The 25,000-nt window shown below is 35.9% G+C and overlaps 1 protein-coding gene across 1 annotated transcript in view; it reads left to right on the top strand.

Moving 5' to 3' along the window:
* Positions 1–24,611, top strand: part of tmem135 (transmembrane protein 135) — a 75,105-nt gene extending 50,494 nt beyond the window's left edge. Inside the window, exons 6-10 of the mRNA XM_041232961.1 lie at positions 14,145–14,165; positions 21,344–21,413; positions 21,779–21,943; positions 23,270–23,339; positions 24,417–24,611. Of these exons, the coding sequence (XP_041088895.1) occupies positions 14,145–14,165; positions 21,344–21,413; positions 21,779–21,943; positions 23,270–23,339; positions 24,417–24,596 (506 nt within the window). The 3' untranslated portion in view covers positions 24,597–24,611. The remainder of the gene's footprint in view (positions 1–14,144; positions 14,166–21,343; positions 21,414–21,778; positions 21,944–23,269; positions 23,340–24,416) is intronic.
* Positions 24,612–25,000: the final 389 nt, after the last annotated feature.

Raw genomic sequence — 25,000 nt, 5'->3', positions numbered from 1 at the left:
GTGGTGCTGCTGCCCTATCCTGAGAAATATAGTTTCTGGAGTGGAACCTCTTAACTCTGTTTGTTGCACCTTTTAGGTCACCGATTTGAGTTTTGAGTATGTTTGTAGGAATTGGGTTGAGCCTTTGCAGATTGAGTTGCATCCTGGGTCAACCCATTCTGTTCTTGACAGAACAAAGCTGTCTGGTACGGCATTGTGCTGAACAAGACGGGACCCTTTTGAGATACATGTCATGGTTCATTGGTGAATGCAGAGGGTAAAGAGTTGGGGGGAGGTGGGGGTGGGGTGTTTAACTGAGGAAGACAAGGTGGGCTGGATCACCTTTGACAGTGCATGAGTTAGTGCTTCAGTTATTTGTGGTGCAAGCAGTTAGGCTGGCACCGGAGCTGAAGGGATTGGCTTACACCTCTGTAAATGGTGGAGCTGGAGTATGTGTTCTAGAAATCAGGCATTTATAATGAAAAAAAAAACAAAAAAACACTGGTCTTAGAAATGCTGTTGAACAAAGCAATATACGCCAGTGTGTCCCAGCTGATATTGCAAACCTCTATAGCTGATTGGTTATTACTGATTGTAGTACAAGTGTTCTCTTCTTTTGGATTAATTTTTGGATACTTTTTGTCAGCTTTAGAACAGTCTTAGCAACATTTTGAAGTAAATACTGTATTATATATTATATATAAAAAATAATAATTCATAATTAAATGAACTCCAGTATAACTGTCACACACAAATATGGATTTAAAAACAGTATGTAGAATGTGGAATTAAAATATTGGCAGATATATTGTTGAACAGTAGAAACAAAGTTGTGAATTGACCACAAAAAAATAATATACTGTACTGTATTTTTGTTATATATAAGAATGGTCAGTGCAGTAAGGGTAATGTTAGGTTTACAAATCTACATTTGATAAATTAATTGCTGAAACCGTCTTGTTTACATATTAATCTATACATTTCTACAGTGTGTGTGAAAGGTGCAGTTTTTTTTTTTTTTTTTTTTTTTTTTAGGTTTTCATAATTGATTCAGGAAGGCGAGTGCACATCCTGACTGTACCTGTGCAACATGCAGAAATGTGTTTGTAGATGTGTGCATACAAGCCAAGTGTTGGTTTCCACGGTAATTAATCCTAAGCCTTTATTGTGAAAGCCTACAATAGACTTGTCTCAATTCAGCCAGTGTCTCATTTGGGCTTGACAAGGAAGCTGTAATTAAAGTAAAAACCTGTGTAAATTGAATAAGCCATGAGTGCTATTGATTTTTTGGGAACGCCTTTCTTGTCCTCACGTACTAGATTTCAACTGTTTAGTTTTTTTAAGTACATAAACTGCTAACCATTTACATTTCTAAGAAGTGCAGTAAAACATTGAGCCTGTTGCCCCTTTTCTGTGGAAAAGCAATGACTATATAAAAATATTTAAATAAATGTTTTAATCCTGCCAGACTGGTTTCTTTAGGACTGGTTTCACAGATCCTGTTTTCAAGTAAGCGCAGACTGTCTACAAGGTGAATGCAGCTTGGTGTCTCAGAAACCTGCCAGTCTGTTCCACTAGCAGCTGTTCCATCACTGTACATTTTTTAAGTAAAAAAAAAAAAAAAAAAAAAAGGTGCTCAATCTGTGACATTTTGAACATTCTTAGATGGCTAGCAGTAGATGTGCATACAGTATTCTGTCCATGCAAGTCCATGCATTTGCCTTAAATGAAGTACTTCTTCATTACAAAAATCTGGAAAAGTCACATATTTTATGCCCTGTCCAAAAATGCTCCCAACAGAGAGGCTGGTACTACTGATCGTATTCCTCATTATAGACATTGAGATAAATACTGGCTAATCGATTTGATAATTACATTTTTGTAACACGCATAGTTAATAACATTGTTTAAGTTCTTCAGCGAAAATGCATAGAATGCCCTCCCTTGCTATTTACAGTATTTCAGTCAGACAAGCAGTGGCCGTGTTCTTCTATTTCCTGCATGTGTTAACTAGCATCTGATTTGCTAGTCCCATCCTGCCAGCGGATAAGTTTTGAAAATACTTTATAAGTATGCCCTTCTGTGTATTGGATGCAAACAAACAAAAAAGTGCAGTGCGTTGAATCCAGAGCAGGATGACAGGCTTGTATTCCTGCCAAACAGCCTGTAAATCTAGTTTGGAGATTCAAAATGAACTGTTATGTAATGAATATTTAACAATATTCAAAAGCATTAAAAAAAAAAAAAAAATCAGTGATGTTTTGTAAAGTAAATCGTATTATTATTATTATTATTATTATTATTATTATTATTATTATTATTATTATTATTATTATGTTTTAGGCAGGGAATTCCGCATTGTGTGTTTCACAGATAATGAAGGTTAGGTGGAACAATATTAACAAGATGCAATGCGTGATGCTGTGGCTGTCACTGGATAAAAAAAAAATGTTTTTCATAAACTTGTGTCTAGTTTAATATAGATTACATTCCAAAGTACTGTAATCTATTTGGAATAAATATTTTAGTAACACCCCTGTGTATGTTAAACTTTCTTTAGGCTTGTTAGGAATGTTTTTTCTTTTTCTTCTCCTGATCAACCAAGGCATAATTACCTCTCGCGTTAAATTGTTGTGCACAAACTTTTACTTAACTGCAATGATATTAAAGTAATCACGTCGGGGGGGAGAGGAATGGAGCGAAAATGTATATGGGCAGTACAAACATTGATATTTATTCGAACAATTCAATTTGTGTGCCGAATTGTAGGCTGAATTGACAGCCCGACTGTGTGGCCATGTCTTGGCATACTGATAGAGGCAATAGGGGTGGCTTTGTAACAGTTGCATCATTTTTGCTAAATGTAAGACACTGCCGTATTCATCGACACCCCTGCACGAATCATCTGCTAGTTCTGGCAAACAGCCTGTAAAGATGACTCCCTGCTGTTCTATGCAGCTATAAACTTCTGTTTCTGAGGGGTAACATGGTTTATTAAAAGACCGACCTTGAAAATGTGACACTTGCCAACACAACTGTGCAGTCTAGTGCTGTTTTTTATGCCTTTTTTCCTCCTGAAACTACTGTTTTCAAGAAAATACATATAGTTGGAGTCAAAAGTTTACATACTCCAATGGAAATGTATAATTTCTAGAAATTTCTCGAAAACATAATTATAGGAAAAATCTTTCGTAGCAAAGGTTTTGCTTTTGTAGATGAGGAAAAAAAAGTTGCAAGAAATAATGGTAATGACAACACTCATTCTATGCCTAACCCATTTATACTCTCGAAGAATCTTCACCTACAATCCAGCATTTTCTAGACTTTTCTTGAAATGTCTAGCACCTTGTAGACAATACTATTATAGCAAATAAGTTTTGCAAAAAAAAAAAAAAAAAAAACACTTGCTAAAATAAATAATTGTAGGCATCTATTTCTTGTAACCTTTTTTCCTTATCCACAAAAGCAAAACTTTTGCTACAAAAGATTTCTCGTAAAATTCTATGCTTTCCAGAAATGGCCATTGGGGTAGGAAAACTTTTGACTACAACTGTATGTGGTTACAATACACTATTCATGCTATGAACATATCTTTTCATGCTCTGACCACTGCTTCCATTTTATGCCTAATTATTTTCCTTATTTTACAAATTAAGTGAGTAAAACACAGCTTGTTTTTTATTTAACGATCCACCTTCTGTATGGACCATACATTTTAAATGCAGATTTGCTTTTGAATAATCCACATGCATATCTTGTTTTTACCTTTCTTAATCTAATCTGTGGCTGATCTGTTCACAGTTTGTGTTGTTTTTTAATAATCTGTTTTACACAGGTTTTGGGGGTGGGGATAACTTGACTGCAATATTGAGTGATGCACAGATGTTAAGCAAGTTGTTGTGTATTTTAAGCAGTTGAATATAATAGCATCCAATTTGCACCTGAAGTTGTGCCCAGCAATTGGATTGGGCGACCAATTGTTTTTGGCCCAGGAGCCATTAGCTTCTAATACAAAAAGTTTGTCTTGAGCTATGTTAAGATTGAGGTGCCTGAATTTGAGGAGCACTACCCAAGCAGAGCTACTGAACATTGGTTTACTTCTGGTGTTACCATGTATGTGAGGATCCATAAGAGACATCTTTCTTTGTAACTCTCTTGGTTCATGAGGTCTGACAGTTTGAATCTTTTTATTTATTTATTTTACACACACACACACACACACACACACACACACAAAGCAATCAAAACAGAAACAGGGAGTCATTTGTCTATGGTTTTAAGTCCCAAGCTTTATTGTCTGTTTTAATTGCTGTGTTCCGTTTTAAAGGTAGAGGGTTGAGTTTCTACAGAGCTGGCCTCGATGTGCATGTTAATGTTAGTGAATGTCCCGCCTTACAATGGGAGTGTGTGCGTTGTTTGGCTCAACCCGAAGCCTGTAGGTTGTGGATTTTTCAAGGACTTTTACTTTTGTCAGAAACTGTTGTTATTTTAAAACTAATAATAAGGATCTTAAGACTAAAAGTGGTTTATACTTTTGTTTTTTTTAATGTTAGCATTTAATTTTCCTTCCACAAAATGGTTAGAAATGTATAGTGGTGAAAATACCTGGCGGTTTTGAGAGCAGATCATCTCGCTTTAGAGCATTTGCATGTTAATGCAGGATACTAAGTGTAGACCCAATTGCGGTCTTATTTTTTTGTGCATTTTGTCTCGGTTCAATAACCCTGCAGGTGCCTTGAGGTTTCCAACCCTGTTATTCAACCAGTCGGGTTGTCTTTTGTTCTTGATCAGGATTATTTGTATAGAGATATTTGGTTTCCTTTAATTGTGGTCCTCTTTTGTGATTGTGAACAAGCTGGGGCTATCAAAAACTGAGACGCTGTATGATTTTCTTTCTCCAAGCTTCTCACCTTTCTTCCAAAGATCAAAGCTAGCTGCCTTTTTTCCCTTTTTTTCTTTTTTATAGGCTCTTTACTCGCAGATGCAGAAAGAGCTAAGTGGTCACCATTTAAATGGAAATTTGGCCTCTGAAAAAAAAAAAAAAAATTTTAATCCTCTGCTGGCAGAGATGAATCAACCACTCTGAATTATAATTAAAAAGAGAAAGTATTATATGAATGTGTTGCAGAGATCTCCTACAAGGCTACTGGTCCTAAATTTAACTCATAAAAAAAAAAAAGAAAAAATTGTAAAATAAATAATTAAAAAACATCTTAATTAACATTTCTATAGGGCTACTCATGGACTTTAAATTATAATTATAGGAATTAAACAATCAAATGTTGATTTGCAGGTACTGTTATTTAAAGCAGTGCTAAATGGTACTGTACAATCAGTTTTACTTTTTAAATATTTCAAATATAATGCTGTAGTTCCCAGGACTTGCCATAGGTCACATGGTCTGACTGCAGCCGGACCAATGTAATGAGTTTTAACTGCATAAAATGCAAGAAGCAGCAGCAACTTCTCATCTGTAATGCTAAACACAAGCAAAGAACAAAAAGATATTGAACAGAAAAAAAATACACTAGTAATACAGTTGCTAGTGGAGAGGAATTTTTTAAAGGGTTTTATTAAAATGTATCAAAACTCAAAATCAGAGCACTCTTGAAGATTTAAAAAAATGTAGGATTGTTTGGAATTCTGATACGAGGATACACAGTATTTCCGAAATACAATTTGCCTTGTTAGAATAAAAAAAAAAAAAAACTGTGCTATGACACATGTTTCATGGGAGATAAGGTTTCAGGGTAAGTTTAATAATGATCTGCTTTATTGCAAAAGATCACAAGGTTTGAATTCTTAGTTTCGTATATCATAAATAAGCTGCTGATCCATTGTGGTTCCACATGGCTGTGAAATTCAATTTTCACCGTATAACAAGCCAAGATCTTGTGACAGAGGGGCATTAAAAGAATGTAAGTGGCTGACAGCTAGCCCAGAGTGTGACTTCAGCTTTTATATTGATATAATGTTACACGACTGTTACTGGAGAACATCTGTGTCATTCTGGTTTTTATAGTTTTAGGATTTTGACATTTTAATTGGCTTAAGTTTATTAACCATATTTCATATTAATTAATTTATTTATTTATTTTTGCAGTTTTGTGTTTAGATTTATTTCTCTTTCTCTTGATTTGTAACCTTTTTGCGTCACCTTTAGATATACAGAATGTTCCTTCGAAAATTGCCCTCTCTTTAATTGTTTTACCTTCATTTCTAACAGGATTTCTACCCAGTTATTGGTGCCACCTGATGGCCATATCATGTAAAAAAATAAAAAATAAATTGCACTTCTTCAATGTTTATTTTCAAGGGAAAATTGATAATATTGCTCATCATTATGGATATTAAAATGTTCAGCGAAGTATTTTATTAAAATATAGATACCTTTATTATACTTTTACACACAGTAATATACACTGAATACATTACCGCAGAAGGGAAACATAATAGAAACTGTTAGTTCATTAGTACTAGTTCTGTAAAATACTGGTTGTTGGAAGTGCCCTTTAGGTCCCAGTGCTCCTTCAGTAGCACATTGAAACTCATCAACACTCATCCCTTCAGACTCTTTCATCCATATTCACACACTGCATAACAATGTGATGAGCTGCATTCAAATAATATCAAGATTGCTTTAAAACAGTCCTTCTGAAATCAGTTGTATCAGTTCTTATCTTTAGTATTTATACTTTCATGGCATAAACCTGATGAATTCTTGGACCCACTTATTATCGTTATCTCCTATCCATGACAGGAAACTGGAGTTTCTCTTTGTAGATGTTATAAAACTAACGTACCGTAAAAATCAATGTATAGATCACACTTTTTTTTTGAGACTTCAATTTTTTTTTACAATTAGATTTTTCCTAAATGCTATAAATAAAGAAAAATACCCAGGTTTAGTTTTGAAATAACCCTTGTTTGCAATATTTTATTTGATTAGTATTTTTAGTGTTCTTTTCTTTTTTAGTTAACGTGCTAGAAACTACTATTTCGTTTTATAGAATTTCTAAATAATTGGTTCAAGTAAATTTGAGTGCAATGTCAAAATAAATCAAAATATGGATAATACCACTACAGTACTGTAAATTCCATGAGTAGTGGTGTAAATCACTGACAAATGGTATGTGAATGGATTTATAGTAATAAAGTAACAGAGTGTAAAATGAGGGTATACATCCTACATCACATCTGTATTAACCTATTTTATTTAAGCTTGTCAAGCACCCAAACAGTTCAAGAACATATCTTCTTTGTGTTACTGAACAGTGCAGCTGCAGTGACTTTTTTACAATTTTATTGTATTCAAATTTTAAAGAGAAGTATTAAACAGGGCTACTTGCATCAATTAGAAAGCAAATAAATAAATAAACTGAACAGTGCACCACCAGTAAGCAGAACATCATATGATGCAGTATAATTGCATTAAACTTCCAGCTGTACAAATGCAAATTGTAGCTTTGTTAATCAGAACCATAGCCATACCCATACTTTACAAGCGTGCGATCTGCTTTTTCGTCAGAATTGTCCCTTATAAAGAAATAAGTATGGTTTTGAAGTTTGAATATAACCTGCCTTAAGGTGTGCTAGCTTTAAACATCTTTATCCAAAGTTATTAATAAGGTTTCTTGAACATTTCTGTACTAAACTAGGCTGACGTCTTTTAAAATGACCTATGACCTTTCACATGGGTCTCGTTACTGAGGTACATTTTTGACATTTTCTAACAATACCTACTCTTTGTTGCAGCAAAGAAAACTGTTAAAGATATCTGCATTACTCTGTATAATCTACCAAAAGGTTATGGCAGACGGAGAAGACTATGAAACGCATAAATGACCTCAGCCCAGTTGAGCTCCAGGAACCTTTTTCCACCATTATCGGCTTTCACAGTGGGGTTCGGTTTCAGAACTATGATTGTATGCCAGCCATCCGGGAAGGCTGTTTACCTGCTAGGTGTTCTGGGCGGTAACAGGAGAGGCTTTTAAAGTCTAGGGTTTCAGCCGCCTTGTCCAAAGCCATCCTAGAGAGGAAGGAAAAGAGGTCTCCTCCCTCAACTTGGCTCCTGTCAATCACAATGCCTCTTTTGTCACAGTAGCCCATTGAAGTGATGGAGGTTTGGCTGTTGATCATGTTCCTGTCATCTAGGAACACGAAACAAAAAAAGGGGTGGGGGTGAAGAGAGGCTGGTTCTCAGGCCTAGGAGAATAGGCCGCTTGTAGCTGCCTGGGGGGGGGGGGGGGTCTATATCCCAGCTGCCGCGAAATGCTTTTTAAAGCGGATTTGATCTCTTCACAATGTAGTACATTGGTCTTACAGTTTCAGGCTCTTCAGGCAGTGCTCTGATCGGCGGCTGATATTACAAGTGAGATGATGGGAAAGCAATTGAGCTTCACAGACTTCATTTACCTTTGATCTCAAAAGGAGAAAAGGCACAATTTGAAACATATCTGTCCTCTGAAATAGGAAGTATGAGGCTGTAGAGCTCTAACTTCCAGAAAGGTTACTGCTTTTAGCAACAGACGTCAAAAAAAGGTCACCTGGAGGCATGTCTTGTTGTGGTTTTTTTTTTTGTTTTTTTTTTTTGGCCAAGTCATTCTTTGAATGCTATTATACTGTACGTGGCATTAGACTGTTTACTGTAGGGCAAACAAATATGTTCTTTCTGTAGAATCGCTTTAACTGTATTTGTAATTAGTGACTAAAATCTTTTAAAGCGACTTTTTTCAATTGTGATGTACATTACAAATGTGAATGTGGCTGATCTCTTGAATTAAATAAATAAACAACCTAAAAATAAAGAACTCTGAACTGGCATTTAAAGGCTTGTAAGAATTCAAGATCACCTTCTTTGTAAATTGAGATTAAACTGGAATAAAACAAAAACAACTGGCACTTTTCAGTAAAAACTATTAATGCTTCATTTAAATTATTTAATGTCATGAGCACAGTTGTTTGTTGAAGATGCTTATATAAACCGTTAGAATTGTTTCGGTCATCATATTTCTATGAGCTTTTTCATGTGTGCTCCATTTAGTACAACAAATGAAAGCTGTAGTTGCTTGGCATTTTTGAAACAGTAATCCAAGCCACTCTGCCTAATGAGACCATCAAGGTTCTCAATGGCTCTGTACCCTGCTACTGAAGTGCCAAATGTGTGTGTCCACATGCTGTGAGTCAGCAAATTTTATTTTAAAATCCATGGGTGACTTTTACTGAAATGTTTGCAGCCTTTGTATTTTTTCAAATGTGTGTTTACTGTAACCTACAAGTCTGCAGTGGCTGTCACTTTCAGTGCCAGAGACTTGTCTGCATACATGAGGAATCATATGCACAATTTAAGTGTAAAATACTCAGTGTATCAGTAATGTTTGTATTTAGTTTTAATGCAGCAGTGCAACCACAGACCACTTGGACATTAACCCATATTTTCAAGAATCTCAAGATTGAGTAGAACATTATCTCAAGAATCTCAAGATTGAGTATTTATTTCACTCGACATATTCCTCTCCAAAGACGACACCAAGTGAGATTTGGTATTCTTGGGATCGACGGGTCGGCTATAAATTGTTTGTTCTTCTTCCCTTGGCATCTATCCTTGGCATAAAGAGAACATTACACACCCATGAATTACGGGTGTCAACCAACCTGCGGGAATGGCTGGCACTCACTGCATGCGGAAGCTTTGAAAAGATCAAAACAAATTGAAAAAATGAAAGCGCAAACAGCTTAAAATGTGATTTGTCTTTTGCTTACCTTTTTATGATGTGTGCAGATGTTACGTTCTCAAGCTTTTCTCCAGTTCTTTACAGACGGTAAGCAAGTAGAACTGAGGAGCTGCTGCTGAACTCATAGTCCGTAACACAAACTAAAGACAATGTGTGAGCAATTACAATGAGTGCAAAAATCTTTAAGTGTAATTTACAGCAACTTCCAAATATTTTCATACACTATAAATCGTATCCTTTTTGTGCAGGTTGATGTGCTTAAACTGTGTTTCTATTTGGTGTAAGAACAGAAAAAAAGATTCCTGGAAGTCTTCAAATGGTTATTCATCTTTAAAAATAATGCAGGTTATATAATATAATGCTTGTATTATGTTGCTGGTAACTTAAATATTTATATAAACTTATCAGAAATAAATCATGTAGTTTTGAACACAGAAGAACATTCCCTCTTTGCTTATGTCACTTGCCACTTCTTGGCTGAACCCTAAGAATTCTGTGGTCTCTGCCGATGCTGTTTAGAATCTGATTCAATGCACCTGTCACCAGCTTCACAGCTGATTAATTCCTCTTTAGATGTGAAGTTCATTTTAAACATATAATTCTATGTATAGCACATAATTTGTTCAGTTTGTGAAATAAGAAACCTGCATGAACAAATTTGATTTGGAGGATAAAACTAGGTCACTGTAGCAAAGTTTTCTCAATGTTTCATGCAAATATACCCTCCATTCCAGTGAGATTTGTACTTTTCTCCCATTTTCTGTTTCACTATGACCTGTGTGATCCTGGAGTTCAGTGTTATGTTCTGTTAGTCGCTGCCTTTTCATCAATATTTAGTGACTTGGCACTAAGGCAGTGTCAATCTTGTATAAACAAGAAACTTGGTGTTGAGACCATTTTCAGTTTCACTGGGAGAACTTTTGTGGCGTTGGTTTCAAAGTGAATTAAAATGCTGCTTCCAAAGGTGTAAAGGTGTAAATTCTACCTCAAAGACAATGTAACACACTTTTAGTTTTGTAATGATTATTTTAGATGACCAATATACTTGTAAGGTGGGATGCATGTATTTAAAAAAAAAAAAAAAAAAAGTTATACATTGGAAAATTAGTAGTAGAGCGAGATCTGGTCATATAATCCCATTGAAAGAGAAACGCTGAATTTTTCCAATTTTGCTGTACATTTGATGGCCATGGTTATTTTGTTTTATGCCCGTTTGCTGTAGTTCCAGTGAGGCTTAAGATACAGAACAGATAATATGATAAAAAAAAACACTGTATGGTAATTCAAAATACTGTATGGATAAATAGGACAAGTGCAATGTTCCAAACACGATCTGTAGTTTCGGCTTATTTTGGTAAAACAAGAATGTAATGATAAAAAAAAGAACTGTGCTGGAACTTAAAATAAACTATTACAATTATTTGACACATTTTGACAAGTAGGCTTTTTTCCAGATAATATTAATTTTCACTCAGCATTAAGCCACGTCCCTATTTGGAGATCATCGTCATATGAAATAATTGAATTCCTTGGTCTGACTAGACTAGAACATGTTGGACCTATATTACAATGAACAGTAATAATTGAATGCAGCATGTCTAATTTTTATGGGGAAAAAACAAAATCCTCAATCACTGACAGGCTGACCACAAAGCCGTCCTATCCAAGCTGCTCAAACACCCTTATATAATGTTCTTGCTTCTGCTTTTTGTTCGTCCCGTGATTGTACCACAATCATGTTCAGTTTTACTCTTAAAATATGACTCCTGTGTGAATGTTTACCACACTGCCCCATAGTTTAGCCTTCTGTGCGCTCTGCTTCATCGGGAAACAGATATTGTCCGCTTACAGGATTGTTTACAATGCCTATCTACTGCAGACACACAAGCCTCCTCCTGCCTTGAAGCTTTCTGTCCACTATTGTAACTTTATTTAGTTAATTGCAGTCCAACCTGATCTTGTAATTCAAATACTGAATCAGCTGTAACAAGTGCGTTCCCCATTTTGTTCAATAAAACTGCTTCAAACTAGCTCCATAGTGTGCATTACTTTTTATGTTGGGAGGAAGACAGTATTTGTACCGTGAGTGGGAAACATAATGATCTTCCCAGTACACATATCAGCTAGAAAAATCTAGATAAACTGTGAACAACCGATCATTTTGATACTGTTATGGTACATTTAGTTGTTGTCTTGTTTGACTTGGTTGAACCCGAGGTGTGTCAGTAAAAATCTTCATCTATGAATGATTTCTTTTTAAAATCTACAGTGAGCTGTCTAGATTTATACCCTCGAATGTCAGAATTGACGTTAAAGTTTGAATTTTAGCGTGTAGCTGTTTATATTGGCAGTGCTGTAGAGATGATGACACTAAATAAACTTGTGGAAGAAAGTGAACCCACCGCCGGCTCAGCATTATCGGGTTTCAGCAGATGGAGCTTTTGACAGGCTCTCAGAGCAAGCTGTTTATGACACTGACTTTAACTGTTCTTGTAACGGAAACACTTATCTCACTTTGAAATGCTAATGCACACGATTATTGAATATAAATAAAGTACCGCAACTGGATACTGAATATAAAGTACATATATATGTACACTACAGAATGTTGCAATGTTTTTTTTTTTTTTTTTTTTTACAGTAACATCTACATCACAAGTATGGTCCTCATTTTAAAGTACAATACGTGGTGATCTTGCCTACACTGATAATGACTGCAGTAAACTGAAAGGGTTTCTTTTTTGCAGTTCTGCAACCAACAAGGCAAACCCTTTCTATTTTAAATCATATTTAATTGAGCTTGACTTATCACCGACAAGCCTTAGATTTCAGGAAAATGACATAACCAAGCAAGTTTATATTAATGCTGTCAGCTTGGGATACAGGATTTAAAATTCATGCTTTCTAAAACCAATGGAACAGGTCACTGGGGGTCAGGGTTAATTCTGCTTCTTTTTTAACAACTGGTTGATGCGCAAATGTTTTTGTCAAACGGCCAGAGGGACTATTTGGCTACGGGAAGAACATTAGTTACAAAGTTTTAAAGTTGTTTTTATAGATTTTTCTGGCATTTGTAACTGAAGAGGGTAAAGTTCCATCTGAAATGTCGGGGGTGCTTGCTTGCGCATGCAACTTCCTTGATATATTTAGATTAACTGGGAGAGCCATGACTTCAGCTCTCAAGACTGACTGAAATACTATACAAGGCCACCATGTGGGCTGAATTCTGCAGCAAAGACTGATAGCTGCGGTTGCCACCTGTGTACTAGTGCCTTCACTTTTCACTTCACAAAAGGTAGTACTTGATGCTAGCTGTCATCTCTCCTGGGAAGTGGGTTTATTGGCTTTGTGTTCTACTGCCTTGTATTACATTGAGCTTTCATTGTTTTGCATGTTTATAATCTAGGTTAGTCAAAATACCTTCTCGTGCAACCTGTCCAGGCAGGTACATCAGCTTCAACACTGTTATTGTGGCATATCAGGTGAATGGAAGATATGTTCTTCAGAGCACATGTAATGGGTTTCTCAGTGATCCAATGTCCTTTCGCAATGTTTGTATGACAGTCCAAAACCCAATAGAATTACAGCAACCGAGCGTACAAAGCAGGTCCAGGAGTGGCAGACACTTCAGTTGATTACAATATTGAAAATAAAAAATTAAAAAAAAGATTGATCAATCTCAGCGTTATTGCACATCTGTCTAATTGAAACAGTAACTTGTGAGAGTCTTATTCTTAGGGAAAGACAGAACAGGTGGGTTTTGTGTATTCTAATAAGCTGTTTGAATCCTGTCATCTACAGCCAAACTCTTACTGCTACTCAGTTTTAAACTTTGTTACTTCTGTCCAAAAGAGGCTGTTTAGAGGCAAAATCTGGATGCAACACTCTAGCAGATGCTTTTTAAAGGCAGAACGCTGCAAGCTGTATTTTTCTACATCTCTGCAGTTCAGCCAAGAAGAACATTTTAAATTGCAGACCATTAATTTCAACATGGATAGCACTCCCCTGCTGTGCCTGGGTTAGCATGGTACGGTATTTAGTTTAATTGCATTCAAGGATGAGGCCAGTTTTAAGTAACAGTGTTTTATTTATTTTCAATTAAGTTTTGTTTTTCTAAACACTTTAATCAGTCTCGTTCTGGAGGCCTCATTTTTTGGCTTCTGTCAAGACAAATAGTTTGAAACGGTTTCTTACTAGTATTTCAAAAAGCTACACTTAACCCTAACAACTGTATGCCATGCGATTTGAGATTTATTATTGTTTTGTTTTTAGCTTTATTTTACAGTGCATCCAGTTAAGGATAGAATGTTATCAAGTTATAGCTGAACATATAATTGGGTGATGACTGTTCAGTGAAGCATGTGGAAAAGGAAAACAAAGGCTGTGAAGCATTTTCCTACACAGTATTTAATTCTAAAACAAGTCTTACAGGATTTTTTTGTACTACCTCATGTGTAGACAGTGCTGTGGGTTGAAGTCTGTGGTGTAATTACTCGAGTACTATTGGGAAATACAAGCCGCAGGAAGACATACACAGTAAAAAAGATTAAAGAATGGTATCCCCACAGACTAAAAGTGTAACAGAGAAGGGAGTCTGGATTATTTTGAACCTTAAAAGCTTTGGTTGTAGAATTTCAAACACAATGTCACATTAACGTATTACCACACTTAAGGGGCTAGACACGTAAATGAATCATTTAAATTGTTGTTCTGCTTGGGCACTTGTTAGTGTCTTATATAGTGATACTGTTATCTTCTGTCCGGATTGTATGAGGGGAGGGATCAAGTAGTTCTGGTTTCTATCCTTGATAAACAACCATTTGAAAATGTGACGGCTGACTGAACACTGCTTGTTTTGCGTGTAGTTTCTTGAGTTCTTCACATGGTTTTGTATTGTCAGTCCATTTGGATAATAAATCATCCAATGCTTTCTACTTCGGTAGGATCCAAACAAAATAGGTTGTATGTCTTGATTGCTATCATCTGGGAGGATGTCTTTGTTTGGGATCAAGCTATTGTTTTTCCTTGCAGGGGTATGGGTGGAAGCAGACCTACTGATCGGGAATCATTACATTTCAGATGCATCTATTATATACCTATATGTCCAGAGAAAAAGTGATGATGTTTGTTTTGTGATGTTCTTGACCATTACCGTTGGGGTTGTGTGCAGTGTTTTAAACAATCCCAAGCTTGGGTGGTTTGTGTTCCATCTAGATTTGTATTCTCTAAGGCAGTTTTTAGTGCTGTCAGGAAAGCAGGTGTGTTCCTGCTCTGGCACCAAAAATGTGTTATAGGCAAGCTTGCACATTTTAAAATACATGGCATTGTTTATTTCAGTGTCTGTCAGCGGCTTAAATCACAGCCTAGGATAGAGAATGGGTCAGATCACTGTGACCGAGATGCAGATAGATATTAAGAATGTGAGTTTGGGCAGGGCTGTGTAAATCTGAGATTACTGTGACCTGTCCAGTAACATTGGTCACTTATAGAAAAGTGCTCCAACACAGATAAATACATTTTCAGTATACAGTATAAGAAATGAATATACTGTATGTACGTCCCTGTGCTTGTTTTTATTTTAGGCAAGATGCCTGATGCTTCAATCTGCAAGCCAAGATTTTTCACTCACTTATCTCCAATTGGCTTCCATACAATGCCCCCCCCCCCCAAGAATATGGTCATTGTCTGGTTATCGGTGTTTATGTAGTGCTTAAGGGTCCTCTGTGGGTTTCAGAATTTTAGCCTTGTGGGTGGGTAGGTGGAGGGTTGGGGTAGTGTAGGGGGTCAGCAATATTAATCCGGAAATTTTAAGAGAGTGGGTGGGGGTTGATAAATAGATGTAGCCAAATATTCCTACCTTGCAAGCATAGCAACAAAAACATCAGAATTAAAGAACATTTGTTTCCTATTAAAGTAGCATGTTTTGGCTCAGGTTTCTGAAATAAATGGGCCACGTTAATGATCAATTAGAAAGAACTCCCCTCTGTAGGTACTGTGAAATCTGGGAAGTGTTTCAGGACAGTGCACAGTAATTTAAGACTGCAGCTTTTTTTTGTTTTAATGCCCCCCTTGTTAACTCCTTCACAACCAACTACTTTCACGTTTGTCAAGAACAAAGAAACAACAGCTACACATTTGTAACAACTGTTTCGTACAGGTTAAGGAAATGCGTACATGAGTTACAGTGGTTTTAAAGATTATGTTCAGTGCTGCAGTGAAAACATACAGTTTAATTCACGATGTGGGTCTTAAAGATCCAGTAGCATAGTTTGACCTACATGCATTTTTTTTTTCAATTCTGAACACATTTACCTTATCTGAAACCATTTCTGTGCTATGTTTTTTGTGTTCTTTTGTTTTTCTTTTTCGGAGAGACCTGTCTCCTGCCGGTTTAGCTGAGTGAATCCTTTGTGTCATTTATAGTCTGTCCCGGTAATACAGTTCCTAATTAAATCAAGATTTACCTGTTTACCGCAATAAAAATAACCAGTCATTCAAATACTGCCACTTTTTCAGTGAAGGGAGAACCACACAGGTTAGTTTTTATTTATTTATTTTTTCCTCTAAGATTAATTGTAATGATGTAAGATCTTAGAATTACATTTGTTATAATAATTTGGAAATTATTTATTGAGTTTTCGAGACCTGACCACGATCGAGAATAAAATGATACATTTTGCAAAACAAAGATTCAATGACAAGTATTTCAACTAGAATTATTTTTCAGTGTCTTCATACGTCATATGGGGTATTACTGGTTGTAGTTTAAAAAAATATGCATGCAGCCGTCCGGACTCACACAGGTGAACAGCAGATGTGTGTTGTTTTTTGTCCTTGGAACCTGTAGTTTATTAATCCTGACTGGCAGTAACTACTACCCTGCCTTCTCTAGACAAATTACACATGTCATTACTTGTGATTTGGATTGACATCTGTGTAAGGTGTTTTTGTTTAAAGCACTTATCAGATGAGTGCTCTATAAGCTACTCCAGTGCAAAGTTTTCACCACAAAGGTAAAAAATAAAAAATAAATGCTTGTCGTTAATTTAGTTTAAAGTGCTCTTTTACACAAGTTTGTTGTTTCTTCTTGTGGTACCATTTAATTGTATGAAACTGTATCGAGCTGCCTATGGCTTAGTAAATCATGTGTATAGATGGTCAAGGCCCTTTTATGTATAAAGTATACTTTACTAAAATGAAATGGCTTGATACAAACCTATACATTATTTTGCCATCTTATATTAAATATGTTTAGAAATATTATTTTACACATTGTTTTACACATTGAATGTAATAAATATGTAAACATGCTGAACTTTTTTCAATATTTCAAGCCTCTCAGTTTTAAAGTTTTGTTTTTACTGTCGCCTTACCTCTTTATGACGATTGCAATCATTCTGAATCCAGACAATGCAGAGCAGGTGTTCACTAGTTGGTGCTAACACTTACTAACACTTTGACTAACATAGCCTGTGGTATATGTGTCTGTGGCTGGCAACTAGAACGGAAGACGTCAAAGCACCCTAAACACATACTCGCCAAACAAAAACACAGCATTTTAGTAATTGCAATACAGTAAAACCACTATGAGTAATTTGAAGCTAAGTTACTCATATCAAATTGATGCTGTGCAACCAAGGTGCTCAGTCCTGTAAACACCGAAGAAGCACACAGATACAGTAACACTTTAAAAAAAAGTCATTTAATGTTGATGACAGTTTCAAGAAGTGTAATGTCAGGTGTGTGAATCGGACAATAAATTAATAGTTCTTTATAACCTTGCTAATGCACTTGCTAAAATTAGGTAAATTGGTGGTTAAACTGTTCCAGATTTAAGCAACTTCAAAAGAAAATGTGTTTGTTACAGACTTCATCCTTAGAATTAAGATGAAAGACTCGAGATTATGTTGTGGTATATATATATATGGCTCATTGAAATCTGCATGATGAAATCATAAATACATGCCTGTCTTAACTAGTGTGGGGTTCATCCCAAACAAACTAATTAGTGTAGTATACCAAGTAAATGGAGCATAAAAAAACCTTGAACTGCCAGACCCCAGTCCTTTACTAAATGCTGTACTACTTTTAAAACTTTGAGTTACGTAAGTCTCCATAGTTTCTGACTCAATTTATTTCTAGCCATTAAAAACCTGCATTATTGCATTAAATTATGTACTAAACTCAAAACCCACTGTAACAACAATACATCATTTTTTTTCTTTCTTTACTCGGTGAACAGGCACTCCAGTCTGAGACCTTTGTGAAACAATAACACAGTGTTGTACTCAAGTCCGCCCTATCTGGGCAACACATATTTTAAAAATATTGTTTTCACCTTATTTGGATATGTGCTTCGAGGAGTAAAAGGGAAATGTTTGCTGTGAGGGTTTCCCAGGAGGAGTGCTTACTGTTTCATAAAACTCGTTCCCTTTAAATCATGAAGTCATGTGACATTCTTATTCCTTTTCAAATCCATTTATAATTTTGCATCCAAGTTAACCAAGCAGAACATTGGATTATGTTGTATAGGAGACCTAAGACCTAGGCTCTTTATACATGTTTCTCATGGGTTTTGTAACATTATCTGTATTTCTTTCATTCGTTTCAGAAACAGTTTTCGTCAGGGCCCTGTGGCTCTAACTTTGTAAGTCAGGCAGTCTGTATGTACTCTTCTCCCGCTGTAGTAAGCACAGTCATGTTGATGGTGACAAGAAGACCATTCCTGGGTCAGGGGATGTGTGACAAATGGAAGGAGATCAGTTTGCAGGGTTTAGAAGTCTGGCGAGTGCACTTGCACACCATGGTAAGCAGTTTCTAACACCAAAAAAAAAAAAGGAATACATCTTAATATCCAAATATCCAAGCAATATCCAAATTTAAGCTTGCCAATGACTTTGAAATAGCAGTGCATTTTAAATAACTTGCAGTTGCCTACCTGCAATATGTACTATGCCATTGCTGCTATGCGTCTGCCTGAATGGAAACCATTGAACCACTATAGATTAATGGTTGGTGTGTAACAATTTGGGACCACTGGCACATGAAGCAAATTAGCCTCTGATTTGTCAGCTATTAAGGCCAAGAAAAGGTTATAGCTTTAAGGTGGAAACAAGCTTATTCCACTTTATGGTGTGTGAGTTCTGTGTTCATCAGAGTCCTCTTCTTTCCTTCAACCATGACTATTGTAGGATTTATTATAGAGACAAGTTTGACTTAAAGCGAGTTTAGATGTGACTTGAGAAATGTATGTTAACTGGATAACAAGATAATTGCGCTCTCCAGAAGGTTTTGCTGCAGGCACAGAGTCGATTACATCAGATTACGACAGTGTCCTCTCTGGAGAAGTTGTAGTGTATCTAAAATGATGTAATTTAGGAAGTATTCTGAAGGTGTCTTTTTCTAAAATGTTGGATTAAAAAAAAAAAAATAATAATTTAAGTTTTAAAACTTCCTAACCATGAGCAGTTACATAACTTTATGTTGCTTAAAATCTAAATGTCTTGCTGTTGTAGCGCCACAGATTTTTTTGAAATACTTAACGAACAACCCATTCACAAGAGTTGGACCATCTCCTAATTTATCGCTATGGTTTTTGCAGAAAGTCGAGCTGACATTAGGAATGTTAATAATTTCACAGTTCACAGTAATCTGATAAGCCTAGAGATACTGTCAGAGTAGGTACTAAATAGCCATTCAAGGTAATGTGGAGTGTGATCAGCAAGCTGCTAAGGAATAAAGTCTAATTCATCTAGTGCAGAGAAGAACCACTAATACAGCTTGCATCTTAAATGCCAAATACTTTCTACTGTTAAGAGGGATGGGCCTTTCTTCTACCATTTCCACCATACAGAAGATCTCACTGCTAGGAGACACACACACACACACACACACACACACACACACACACACACACACACACACACACACACACACACACACACACACACACACACACACACATATATATATGGACAAAGATGTACATATTAGTTTATTAGACTGGCTTAGTCTGCTATTTGAGTGAAACTGTCTTTCCTATAGGTCTACTATAGTGGTCTGTAGTTTGGACTAAATTGAAGACCCTTTCCTTTGTTTGACGTAGTTGCATTTAAACAGTAATTAATTTAAGAAATATATATCTGGTTTGTTTTGTTTCTGTTGTTTTTAATTGTGGTAAAAGAAAACCGTTGGTGTAAATGTAAAGATGCCCTGTGTACAATCGGTGTCTGTTGAACCTTTAGTGTCTTGAAGGATATACGGTATGGAATGTTGTTTGAGATGGTCCAGTCAGAGAGGTGACGAAGCTGCCCTCAGTACACCTTTGAAGTGTTTTACTGCTGATTCTGGTTTACTGCTTAATTTACTGTGTTTACACTGAAAAAATGCTGACATGTGCTTTATGTCAAGATAGATTAGGAGACATTAATCTTCACTGTGTTTATTTACACAAGGGAAAGATGAAGAATCAAATTTTGTAACCAAAATAATCCTGCGTGTTAGTGCTGTTTAATGTAAACAGACCGTGGCGGGGAAGACTGATGGCAATTCATTCAAATTAATTTAAGAGGCATTATTCTTTGCTGTTCACTGTTCACAGGGATTTTTTTAACAAATAAGTGATGTTGAATAGGGAAGATCCTGAACTCACTCTTATAATAAACAGTCATTTGATACAATGGAACCTTGTCAGGCAACAAATATCCTATTTCCTTAGTGTCTGGCTTTCTCCATAGTGAAAATACACTGATGAAAGAATAATAAATGAAGAGTTGCCCTGATTTGAAGCATTCTGTGGTGGATATTTAATAGCCTCTTGTACTTTTGAGAGCTGGACTAAATTAGGCTAATGTTAAACTAATCTGTTCCCACTGTATATCATCCTTATCCAAAACAGATTTGAACTGATTGAAACCCTCTGAAGCTTGAGAAAGCTAACCCTTTGTGTACCATAGCGCGTGTAACCTGCCAGTAGGCTTTCTAGATATGTGCACTACATCACCACAGTTGTAAAAGCGAATGCCTTGTTCTTAATTCTAGCAGCTTCCATCTTGTTGGCATTACTAAAGTCATTTCCCTAAACCATTTTTCTTGACCATTTTTCTTGCATTTCTTTTTTTTAATTTTAAGTGAAGGATATTCACATTTTCAGAGCACCACACTTTACTTGTTCCGTGCTGCACGGGCATGGTCTGAACTCCCTGCCATGGTCCAAGCCTCACTCTGGTGAATCATGGGAGTGAGACTGGAAAGCCTCTTTTTAACTTTCTAAAAATGGTGCGTTGCTCGATGCATAAAATAAATATTTAGCACGCCAATAAGGAGACCAGTGATAATGTTGTGAATGCTAATAAAAGGTAGGAACATACCTTGGTTATCATAAAAATATAAATCCAAATTCAAAGCTGAGTGTTATTAATGGTTAATTGCAAATGCAATGCAGTGTTCAAAATTCTAGTACTGTGACTTGGGGATCACAAGGGCAGAAAATAACAGTTTGCTAGCGACATCTGCTGGAACATTTTTGAACTGTAATAAAATATATAAGTAATATTTAATTTTATTGAAGGACCGGGGCCCATATCTTGTGTTCCAACTTGGTCATCTGTATTCTGCAAACATAAGGATAGTCTTTTGTAATTTTTTTTTTTTTTTTAGGTGCAAAGATGGGCTCAAGGGATTTGCATTCTCAGCTCTTAAGTAAGTATTACATCTAAGAGCTAAATTTGCAGCTGAAAAATAATCTTTACTTACTTTCTAACTGTACAAATGTAAGCTAAAATTAGTTTTAAGAATGAACCCTTTTCATAGTTTCTTCTAAGTGAGTTCGGTAGATGTTTTCTACCAAGATTCAATGTATTTGATACAGTTGATCCTGACCCTGATGGACATGAACTATTAACGTTCTAACAGCATTCTGTGTATTGCTCCTTAATAGAAATACCGGCTAGAGCAGTGTGTTTATTTATAATAAAAACTGTTTTGAATAGAACGACCTTTACTTAGGGTAGTGTGTTAAAAGTGTTTTTTTTTTTTCTTTTTTATGCCATGTTCTTATCTTTTAGGTTCATAGTTGGTAAAGAAGAAATCCCAACGCATTCATTTCTAGCAGAGGCCACATATGTGAAAGCCCCAGAGAGGGCGAGCCTGGAGCAGGAGAGGCCAGGGGCACAACCGAAGAAGAGCAGAGCTTCACTAGCAGTGCTGACCAGAAAACTATTAGAATCCGTGTAAGACAGAACCACACAACAGGCTGACAAAGGATATTATTTCCCTTTTTTGTAAATTTTGCTCTTTTAAACTGCATTTGTTTTTATATTGGATGTGCCTGGGATATGTGGCTTATGAGGAGGTATTAAACAAAACGTAAAGCGCAAAACTTAAAATGCCAAATACTTTCTTTTCCCTTTCTTTTTTAAGATGCAGTCATTCTAAGTGTTTGTGGGTTCTGTTGCTCCAGTATTGAGTTACACTTTCTCTAAATCTTTAAGCCTGCTTTGAACTTGTCTTATGTATCCCAAGTGCAGCGACTGAACTGCCTGCCTCTGCGTTTAAGTGCTGTGACAGTGTGATAGCGTGACTTTATCTCCTCCAGCCCCACCTACTCTAAATGTATACAGACGGGTAGGTAGGGCTGGCCACATGTGAATAGAATGAGGAAAGTTGTTCAGTCCTGGCACTTAGGATTTTTCAGACAAGCTCAGAGCCAGGAGAGGACAGATTTAGAGTCAACTTTATAATAACGTAACATTGGAGCAACATGGCACAGAACCCCTCAGAATGATTACAAACAACATAAAATAACAAAAAGAAATGTTTAAAAGTTATTAAAATTACATTTAAAGCCACTTAATCCTTAATAAAGGAAAGTGGAAAATCCAGATTATTCAAGTAATTGTAATTTACACAATAATTCCATATAAATTAGACATTTTTAGCTAATAGAAGTGTGAAATTGACTTATTTTGTAAGCTACAATGACTTTAAAAATCCCACCAATACAAAATAGCATGTGTTTACTGGCTAATTTCCATTAAAGGCCAAAAACACATACACAATAAAATATACTTTTATTTCAATACAAACAAAGACAGATAGCAAAGATTCTGGCTTTGATGAAACATTGTGAAGTAGTTGAGATTTTGAGATTTTTTTTTGATGTATATACTGCAGATCGCTAACTTCGTCGTTTTAACGTCTTCATTAATCAAAGAGTAGAACAGTAAAGTCTACTTTGTAATACAAGTTGTGTAAGATTAATCTAAAATTTACGGTAATAGTTCTATTTCAGAGCTAAATTGCCTCTGTATTTCGACATGCATTCTTCAGTAAGTAAATTACTCTGGCGCCATTCACATTAAACTCTTATGTCATTTTTATTATTTTTTTTTTATGTATTTAATCAGATAGAACTGGCTAGGGAAATGTGTGGTTTTGTTCTTAGTTAAAATTGCTTTCCTGTAATTTTATGTCTGTTAAATACAATGTTTGTGTAAAGGTAACTGTAATTGTCAAAAATGGAATGTGGGTGACAAGGCTTCCTTTATTACTTCCAGATGCAAACATGGACCAAGGCATAGGTGTTGCAAACACTATGAAGACAACTGCATCTCCTATTGTGTTAAAGTAAGGATTTTTGTCTTGATTAGAATAGGCATAGACAGGCACATGTACAATCTTGGCTTAGAAAGAAGAGCCTGGAGCACTGGGCTAGTGATTTTAAAAGCTAGAGCTATAGAAAATCAGCTAAAAAAAAAAAAAAAAAAAAGATAGTATGCTGTAATTTTGGCAAATCCCCTGTGTATGTACATGTATATGTGTGTCTGTATATATAAGTAAAGCTGTAGTTAGTAGCCATACACATTCTGTATGTGTTCCATCTAAAGAAAGAAAGTGGAATGGCGTTATTGGAATTATAGGAGTCATGGCCTTTCTTGGTTTCTTGCTGGGATGCATCAAAAGGAGGCCTCTGTATTGTATTGTTTTCTATGTAAGTACATTTAGGAGGAAATGTGAGTGTTGAAATGGAGAAACACCATTGGGGTGTGCTTCAGTGTACTACACTAGCTACAGTTGTTTGGCTCTTGCTGGTAGTCAGTGGTCTGTGGGTTTAGGTAAGTGTTTTGTGCTTTGGGTAGATCAGATTCATATGCGTTTGACCACACTGATTGCAGTTTAGTCTAGTTTAGGGGGAACATCTCCAGAGTGAATGGAAAAATAAACTAGTAATATAGGCTTATTCTTTGTATTTTGAGTGCTTTGCAATCCGGATATCCTGACAGGCAACTACTTCAGCTAGCCAGAATTAATGCTTAAAATATGTGACATAAAATATATCCTGTAGTTCCTGCATCAGCAATGCATTTCCAGAGCCGGGTCTTGTTTTGGTACTACATACTCTACTACTGCTGGAGTATAAGACAATATACTGACCAGTAAAAGTCACAAACCTGATAAGTGCAGCTTAGTTGTTTATTACCAATTTAGTGACATTTTGTTACTGTCACACAAATATGTTACTGTCACACATATATATATATATATATATATATATATATATATATATATATATATATATATATATATATATATATATATATATATATATATATATATATTTTAAATAGCGGACAATGTGTGGGAGTGAGAAGCGAATATCTTAAAATGGTGATAACAAACTCTGCATGTATGTGTATCTCACAGGGTTTTGTCCGAATGTTCAGTGTTGGCTACCTGATTCAGTGCTGCCTGAGGATCCCGTCGGCGTTCAGACATCTCTTCACAAAGCCCTCCCAGCTCCTGTCTCTGCTGTACAATAAAGAAAACTTCCAGCTTGGTGCATTCCTGGGCTCCTTTGTTAGTATATATAAGGTAATTTATTGAAATCATTACATTAAAATAGTGTTTTACATCTCACTTTCCTTCATGAATAGCAACTCAAAAAACAGTGTAGCCCTTCAAGAATATATACAACACAAGTGAGAATACATTTTCATAGATGATAAATGTTATTAGTGCTTAGCAATAAATAACATCGCTTATGCCCGTCAGTGGGTTCGTCACAGTAGTTTTCCGCCTTAGCCGGATCTAATTTTACTGTATTTCAGTTTAACAAGTACTGTACTTTTTTTTCATTTCAAGCATTTTAAGCCCAATCAAGACCCTACAATGCAAACAGAAGCCATCAGAAGGAAAATAGGGGAGTAACTGTGTCAGTTTGAGAATAGCACCAAACCAATGAACGAGGAACAGGAGCTAGCAAAGCAGACAGCACACGTAACAATCAC

This window comes from Polyodon spathula, chromosome 30 (assembly GCF_017654505.1).
Source record: "Polyodon spathula isolate WHYD16114869_AA chromosome 30, ASM1765450v1, whole genome shotgun sequence".
NCBI classification, from domain to species: domain Eukaryota; kingdom Metazoa; phylum Chordata; class Actinopteri; order Acipenseriformes; family Polyodontidae; genus Polyodon; species Polyodon spathula.
This window is presented reverse-complemented; position numbering and strand designations above follow the sequence as displayed.